We start from the raw sequence: 8,156 nt of genomic DNA on the forward strand, positions 1-8,156 counted from the left end.
CCACCTCACCGTTTGTAACGGCCATCACTCAATCTGTCACATTACTGAACATTTCAAGGTGAGAAATCACTGTTTGCCCTTAGATGCACACAAACAGGGCGCCTGCAACCTCTAGTTGATAAAAACACACTTCAAATATCCTGCTTCACACCGCAAGATGCCCACAAGAGTTATTTGATCCGAACACGAGCTAAGAAATGAGTTCAGGCACAGACGCAGACATGCAGGTCATTCCTGTAGAGGAGTTATGAAACTAAGAGTGACGCACGGAGTGACGAAATAGGCGGACGGACGCCATGTGGGAGATAAGAGCTCCGGGCGGATTTGAAAGACATCCGTCACAGGTGGCAGCTACACTTGGACGGATGACACACGACGGGAGGAGAAACCGTCCTGGCAACCTTTAAACGGACAAAACACCCCATTTGGACGTGTTGATGTGTTGTTGTTTGTTGGAGTATTGTCCCCAATAAAAACAAATGTTGCTTTTCGGTCAATTTACAGACCAATAAATGACACTCTTGCACCAAGAAAACCCCAGAAAATTGTCACAAATTCAAAGTTCTTGGGCAAACTTTAGGCCGTACACTTATCTTTATCACACTTAAGTGTTGCTGGAGCTGATTCCGCCTGTATCAAGGCAGAGTGCAGCTCTTGAAAATCCATCCTCTACGTTCTTAAAACGACTGCATCAGCCGTTAGATAATAACATCCAAGCCAACAAAGTTAACAAAACAATAAAAACATCTTTGGAAAGCGTCTTTTCCAGAGAGGAAAACATAAGAAGAGCCTTTGATTTCAAAATAAAAATAAATCTGCATTTAACAGAAAAAAACGGGACTCCTTATTCCAAATATGGATTTATTGTGACCATTATAGGAACGGAGAACATTTAGCATCCGGTTGTCTAAAGTTACGAAGGTGCTGCCAATAAAGTTGATCAAATGGTGGATTCATTATAATATTTAATAAACACAAGTAGACTTCCATTTTGACAGGTATGGGCTAAGGCAGAGTTGTCTAATTCCTCGAGACTTGTTGTCTTACATGTTTTGCAACCAAACTGCTGTTGAAGCTCCTTGTTGGCTAAACACACCTGATCCAGGTAAATGGTGTATACTTGTGTAGCACTTTTCCACCTTCCTAGAAGGTCCAAGGTATTCAGCAGTCACAGTGTCGTTCCCACACTGATGGCGGCCCCGCCGCCGGCAGCCTTCCACCACAGGTACACTTCGACATTTAGGCCCGCAACGTTCCGATCGCCACGATCAACTCGCCCTTCTCAGGACACCAAATTGCAGATGAGACAGGGTTTTTGGAAAACCAGCAGGAGGTCAGACCCCCAAGGCCTGGATTTGGACACCCCTGTGCATCATTTAGGCGACTTCCCACCAACAGCAGGAGGGTTGAAGTCACACGGGAAGCAGTGAGCCGGTCCTGACTGGAAGTTTGCTCACACTGATGATGCTGACAGGAAATTTAAAAGAAAAAGAAAAACGTCTATTTTGGAAATGTTCTCTGCAAAGTGGAACAGGATGGCACTCATGAGAGAGGAAATATAAATATCCCCGTTTTAAAATGATCAGATGGCACTCTAGATTGATTGCAACCTTTTACAAAATGCAACAAAGGAATGGTAATTAGTGCATGACATCTTCTGGCGGGTGATTATCCAGTCAGATTGCAGCCAATCACCAAGAAATTGCATTGTAGCTCAGAGGGTGTAACTTTTCTTTTTTTCCTTCTTTTTTTTAGATGCAGCATCTGCGCACACAAAAGCGACACACTCGTCTCTGTATTTAGTTTTAATCACCTTTTATATCGTGTCACAGCGGCAAACGTCACCGCAAATTAACAATCTGCTCTGGTATTTTGATGAAGCCACAGAGGAAAGTCCTCAAAGCCTCGCTTACTTTTGTCCTGCATCTGCTAAGAATATTAGCATGGCTGCTTAACCCTTGTGCCATCTGAGGCACTTTAACATTGGGAGTTGGGTCATCTAGACCCACTAGACAGGGCTCTGAACCTTTTTTCTTCAATGATTTGTGATCTTCACTGGTGTCCATGGATTACATGAAATCTTTCCACCTTAATCCACCTTTGTCATGGTAGGGAGAACACGTCAATGTGAGGGTGGGGTCATCTAAGATAGCACAATGGTTAAGGGAGCATGCCGGAGCCGACTGGACCCAGGCAGAACTGAGAACCGGGATCTCCGGAAACCAACACAAAGTGGCTTTAAGGCATGGAGACGGGATAAATGAACGCACATGTTTACCCCCACAAACTCATTTCCTCGGTAGAGTCCTTAGTTTACTTAGAGGAATGTCAAATTAAAACGAAATGGCTTCTTAGTTTGTAGAAAGCGGAAAACAACAGTGATGAAGTTTTGGGGGGGGGCACCATAAAAGAAGGAAACTGAACAAAAATATATGAGAATGAAGTGGTAAAATTATAAGAATAAAGTCATACAATTATGAGGAAAAAGAAACGATGGAAAAGTCAAACATTTATGAAGGAAAAAATGAAATTTTAACAAAATAAAATCAAAGTCAGACAAAAAAAGTCAAAATTATGAAAAAAGTTGTACAATGATAAAAATAAATAAATTAAAGAAAGTCTTACAAGACGAGAGAAAGATAATCACAAAAAGTCAAGATTTTATATTCTACATAAAATATAAAAAACTTTACGACATTAAAACTATGACATTACGAGGAGAAAAAAATAAAAATGTTACAAAGACAAAGTAATAAAATTATGAGAAAAAACATCAAAACTTTACGCATACAAATATGAGAAAAAAGTCATAATTTTAAAAACAAAGAAGTTGCAAAAAAATAACCATCATTAGACAAAAGTTTAGAAGAGTAAAGAAAAACGTGTAAAACATGTAAAAAAGTGATAAAAACTAAATGAAAAATATATTATAATTACATTTAAGGACAAAGATCACATGAGGTAAAGCCTTTTATTTTGGAAATTAAACACCAACAAACTGCAGCATCAGGAAAAACACAGCATACTTTACCATTGACATTTAAAATTGAGTCCAGCAGTTTTAATGTGGAACATCTGCTTCAACGAACTGCCACAGAAAAGTTTTGTTTTTTTTAAGTAAAATGTCACCGAATTATTTCTAGCAGGAGTCGTTATGTGACGTCTGGAGGAGGAAAAACTCAGACAGGAGCTGAAATGAATCCAAGGCTGTAGCAAATCAAAGCTCCGTGACAGCAGATGCAGCATGGAAAGGACACTTTGTTCTTCTGCTTTATTCTCACTCACATTTGCAGTAAACACAATATATCATCACATCAAGTGGTGGGGATGAGACTTAAGCATATTTGGTCAAAAATAGGTCTGTGTTTGGTGCCCAGCTGGACCTCTGCAGACGTCTACTTGGCGTGCTTGTTCTGCTCCTGGAAGAAGTCGTTGCAGGCGACGGTCAGGGCGGCCACCAGCACCACAAACTCGTTGAAATCCACCTCGTTGTCTTTGTTTGAGTCCAGGTCGTTCATGATTTTCTCCACCAGCAGCGGATCCTTCTGGGACTGAAACAGGAAAGGAAGAGTACCTTTAATGTACAGCTTCAGGTGTTTGTTCGGTTAAAAAGACTATAGACGCGTAGATCAGGATGTCAGAAAAGCGACAGAGCAAATCCATGGATCTGAACGCGATATGTTAATTTCAGTGATATTGACACGTCCTCATAGTAACTGGGAGGACATGTTTTACCTACTTTCTTTTAACTCTTTAACACCAGAGCTCCAGTGTTGACGTTCTTTCGACTACCGTAACTCTTCAACCGTTTAAGCAGTTTACGTAACTCCAACTGATTCAAAGATGGGAGGAAAAAGTAGCTTTGCGCAGATGTGGAACACTCTACTGTAGTGAAGTGCTCACGCAATCAGCGTAAGATGATTCTGATGCAGACAAGAGCGTCTTTGTTCTTATTTCTTAAATCAGTTGGTACTACGATTAACTGCGCTAAAGGTTGATCATTCAAAGACTATCAACCCTGGAGCAACAGCTCTAGTCTCAAGCACAAAGCCGGCAGCACAGAATAACACAGAATAACACATTATTGCAACCCTTTACGCAGTTAACAGATTAACAGAGCTAAAGATTTACGGTAATTCAATCCATCCATCCATCGTCTCATCTGGGATCAGGTCACGGGGGCTTCCCTAGCCTCGGCCACTTCCTCCAGCTCCTCTGGGGGGACCCTGAGGCGTTCCCAGGCCAGCCGAGAGTCTCTCTAGCGTGTCCTGGGTCTTCCCCAGAGCCTCCCCCTGGTGGGACATGCTCCTGGACGCCTTCCTGGGGAGGTGTTGGGGACATGCCTGGAACACCACTCCAGGAAGGCGTCCAGGAGGCATCCTGATCAGATGCCCGAGCCACCCAGACTGGCTCCTCTGGATGTGGAGAAGCGGTTCTACTCCGAGCTTCTCCCCCTACCTCTGAGGGAGCGCCCAGCCACCCTACGGAGGAAGCTCATTTTAGCCGCTTTTATTCGGGACCTCGTTCTTTCGATCATGACCCAGAGCTCATGACCAAAGGTGAACATTATTAGAAACTGCAGCTGAATCTCTGACTGCTCTTGGACATTGTGCCACAAGGGGGACACTAATTTCAGTAAACTGGGTTTATGGGGTGTTTTGATCCCCCTTGAGAGTCATTCCTTCAGCTATAACAACATATGAGGTCAACAGTAGCTGTTTCATTATTCCTTTCTGTTCTTTTATCATGTTTGTCAAACAAGTGAAACTTTATTTAAAATATTGTTCGAAACATGTGTGCTAAAATTTATGTTTTAGAAGATAATACAGATAATAAGGTCAGTGTGGAATCATAATAGAATTTATTAACAACAATTAGGGTTTTTAAATGGTCAGTAAACCATCAAGGTGTGGAAGATGTTATGCTATGTACACAGAGGCATGTGCATACAACGACTCCATAAAACAGATGTTAAAACATGTAGCGATGAATTAACGCAAGAGCTTTGAACGCGTGAAACGCCTAAAACGCGCATACATGTGCGTTTACTTTGACTTTTCGTTGAAAGTGGCCGTATGTAGCATGAGGCTCCTGCGGATCGTAAGTATGTGACGACACATTTCTCTGTTTGGATGCGATCCGGACGCATGAGCACACCGGAGGCTTCCCGGCAGCGTGAAGGAGACCAAGAAGCATCAAGGATACCTGAAGCCGGCAGAGCCTTAAGATCTCTGCTGTTCGCCTTCAAGGTCACAGGCTTCGCACGCCGCCATCACTCAGACCTCCTCAAATGACCTTATTTATCTCCGCCTCCACATCCTTTATTACTATGAGCAGTTACGCTCTGACCGACGGATACAAATCAGTGAAAAATCAATTTCCTCTCGCAAGGTCAGACTGCTAAATCATTTGAAAACAGCATCATCCAGTTTGACCTTTGAAGGCAAACCGAACCTAAATCCAGCACCACTGCTCTTTGGGAAAACGCTGGCTCGCACGTTACCGTGAGGAAGTCGGTGAGCTCGCTGTGCAGGAGCTCCTTCAGCTCGCCTTTGTTGAGTTTGTGCTTGTCTCCGTCGTTTCCGGAGTAGTTGTAGAAAACGGTGATGAGCGCGCCCATGGCGCCTTCCAGCTGACTCGGCATCCTCCTGAGGGGTTCTGAAAGGTTTCCTGCAGCTTCTTCAGAGGAGAAACATCGGGTCACAAACGCTGATTTTGGCCGATCAGAAAGGTGCTCCTACCTGCTCAAAGTCCCGTCCAAAAAGACGGAGAGGCCCAGCAGCGCGGCTTGTTTGTGAGGAAATGTGGGGCAGGTCCGCCTCCACCTTCCTGGAGATAATTAATTCCACAGGTGAGAGGCCCATGGTTACTGTCTTTCATCGCACGTCTTCGGTAAGTGAAAAACAAAACGCGCAGCGGCGCAGCCGGCAGGCCTCATGGGGGCTCATCAAGGCCCGCGACCGCGTCGGCTTCGTCACGTCTGTGGAAGTGTTACTCAGAGGGAGGATCTGTTAAGACCTGTCTGCCCGCCGTCACCAGGTCATCAGAGATGATGTTCATTAAGTTTGATACAGACGCCGCCAGCAAGACTTAATGAACGGGCTGCATCGATTTTCCACGCAAAGTTCACAGGCCTGAGAGGCACTAATGAAATCAGGAGCTCCACTGGAAAAAACGCCGCTGGTCGTTCAGTCCTGATGTATGCAAACCTGCAGGGTTAAAGAAAAACGTTACGTTACCAAAATAGTGTATTTGTGGCTTTTGCCATATATTAAAACTCTAAATGAAGGTTCAAGGAAACATCAACCAACAAAAAACAGGCAAAAATTCCTATATTCCAGTTTATTCCAGAGGTCAAATCATCCCAAATGTATTACAATAAATATCCTAAATAATCAACCGACAGATTATATAATCTTGAACAACAAAATAAGAAAACTGTTCACTGAAAAAAAAAAATATCACCAAGTAATTCAGTCTAGTTTTTACTTTAAATATGTCATTACATTCAATAAAAGACAAAACTAACTTTCTAACTTTTCTGTAAAATGTAATGAATGGACGATAATTCTTGAATTTCTCGTTGAGTCATGTGATTTCTTTCAATCAAACTTTATTTTTAAAAAGCGCCTCCAATAATTGTGCAGCTCAAAGCGCTTTACAATAAAAAGAATTTAAAAAAGCACTGAAATAAAAAAAATTAATAAATAGATAAATTCACCTAGACAATAAAAAAGAGAAACAGTTGGAGACCACACCAACAAGCGACGTTTCAGGAGTGTGAATGGTCCTTCTGCATCCTTTTATTGAGAATACAAGTCGGAGCTTACAGCGTACAAGCAGAGAAACAACGATAAAAGGTTCATTAGGAGTGTCTTTTGATGAACCTTTTGGGCATGTTTTCCGTTCAGACAGCAACCTTCCTCATCTGCAAAGGGCAGAGTGACTTAAAACCCCCTCATCCTAGTTTGGGGGTGAGAAGCAGGGCATAAAACACTGAAGAACTGTTGCTGAAAAGGTGAAAAGGTCATCTGCGAGCTACAGTTCGAGTTAACATTTTAAAAAAATCCAATATGAACAAATGATTTCACAGATATAGTAAAGAAAAACCCAACCAACCCTTACCCCCAACCTCCCTCTGGTGACACGTACCACCCTTCTTTGACAACTTACATAACTGACACAAATATCACTAAAGAATTGCATATAAACAGCGCGATAATCACACACATTTATGCTTTATTTATATTTCTTCCATGATTTTAACATTGTTCATTCGTGACACATCTGCGAAAATGTAACATACTTTTTCCACGTATTTCTGTATAACATGCACAAAATGTACGTAGTGGCTGTGTGACACCGCCTTTAGGCTGGGGGTGTGAGTGGCTAGTGGGAGAGCTTGTAAACGGAGAGCTCTCAGCAACAGGGACTGGGGTGTGGTTCCCACAACTCAGAGGTGAATTTTGAATGAACTCCTGCTGCTCTGCAGAAACTATGTCTTAGAAAACGACACAGGTTGTTTTTATTTTGGCTAAAAGCAGCATAATATAATTAAAAGACCACATGAAATGCATTTAAAAATGTTCAAAATTTGACTTTAGTGGGACTTTAATGACCAGAGATGCTCCCAAATCTTTTTTTATTTATCAAGAATTGTGATTCAAATTGAGTGTTCATGGTCACACAATGTCACTACACAACCAAAAGAAACACAAATATGGTCTCTCTCTGTGCCTGTCTGTCACACAAGAACAAGAAAATGGGAAATAGATCTTAGCCGGTGGATCTGACAACGTCCCAGAGGTGAAACCACAGATAAACTCACGATCATCAGTCAGAAACCTGAAGTGTCTTTCAGGCGAAACTCAAATCAATTCGTCCAACAAACTGACAACTGAAAAACTAACAAAAACAGAGAAACCCTAACGTGAAGAGAAATAATAAATGAAGGATGTATCGCAGACAAAGTACATTGATCTGTTTTTGGTAAAACCGTTTCTTGCATCCCAGTTTTAATCAGATGGAGGAAACGTTTTTGGATTTGCTCTTTTCCCTCGGTTTCACCTTCACAATTCCTTCCTCTTTCTGTTTATTTTTAGTTGCTTCAGCCCTCCTCCTCTGTCCTGGGTGTCCTACGTCATGGTGTCATCACT

General features: G+C 42.2%; 1 protein-coding gene across 2 annotated transcripts; it reads right to left on the reverse strand.

The window, feature by feature from the left end:
- Positions 1-2,632: 2,632 nt before the first annotated feature.
- s100z (S100 calcium binding protein Z) lies at positions 2,633-7,259 on the reverse strand. 2 transcript variants are annotated; one of them, XM_004074501.5, is made up of 3 exons: positions 5,742-7,257; positions 5,504-5,679; positions 2,633-3,551 (listed from the first exon to the last, which is right to left on the reverse strand). In XM_004074501.5, the coding sequence occupies exons 2-3, from the start codon at positions 5,642-5,644 to the stop codon at positions 3,396-3,398; spliced, it is 297 nt and encodes a 98-aa protein (XP_004074549.1). In that variant the 5' UTR covers positions 5,645-5,679; positions 5,742-7,257; the 3' UTR covers positions 2,633-3,395. The 2 variants fall into 2 exon arrangements, with proteins under 2 accessions (XP_004074549.1, XP_078812096.1); XM_078955970.1 differs by having other exon boundaries at positions 5,504-7,259.
- Positions 7,260-8,156: the final 897 nt, after the last annotated feature.

The sequence above is a fragment of the Oryzias latipes genome, chromosome 12 (assembly GCF_053564925.1).
Source record: "Oryzias latipes strain Hd-rR chromosome 12, Olatipes_Hd-rR_3.1".
In the NCBI taxonomy this organism is placed as follows: domain Eukaryota; kingdom Metazoa; phylum Chordata; class Actinopteri; order Beloniformes; family Adrianichthyidae; genus Oryzias; species Oryzias latipes.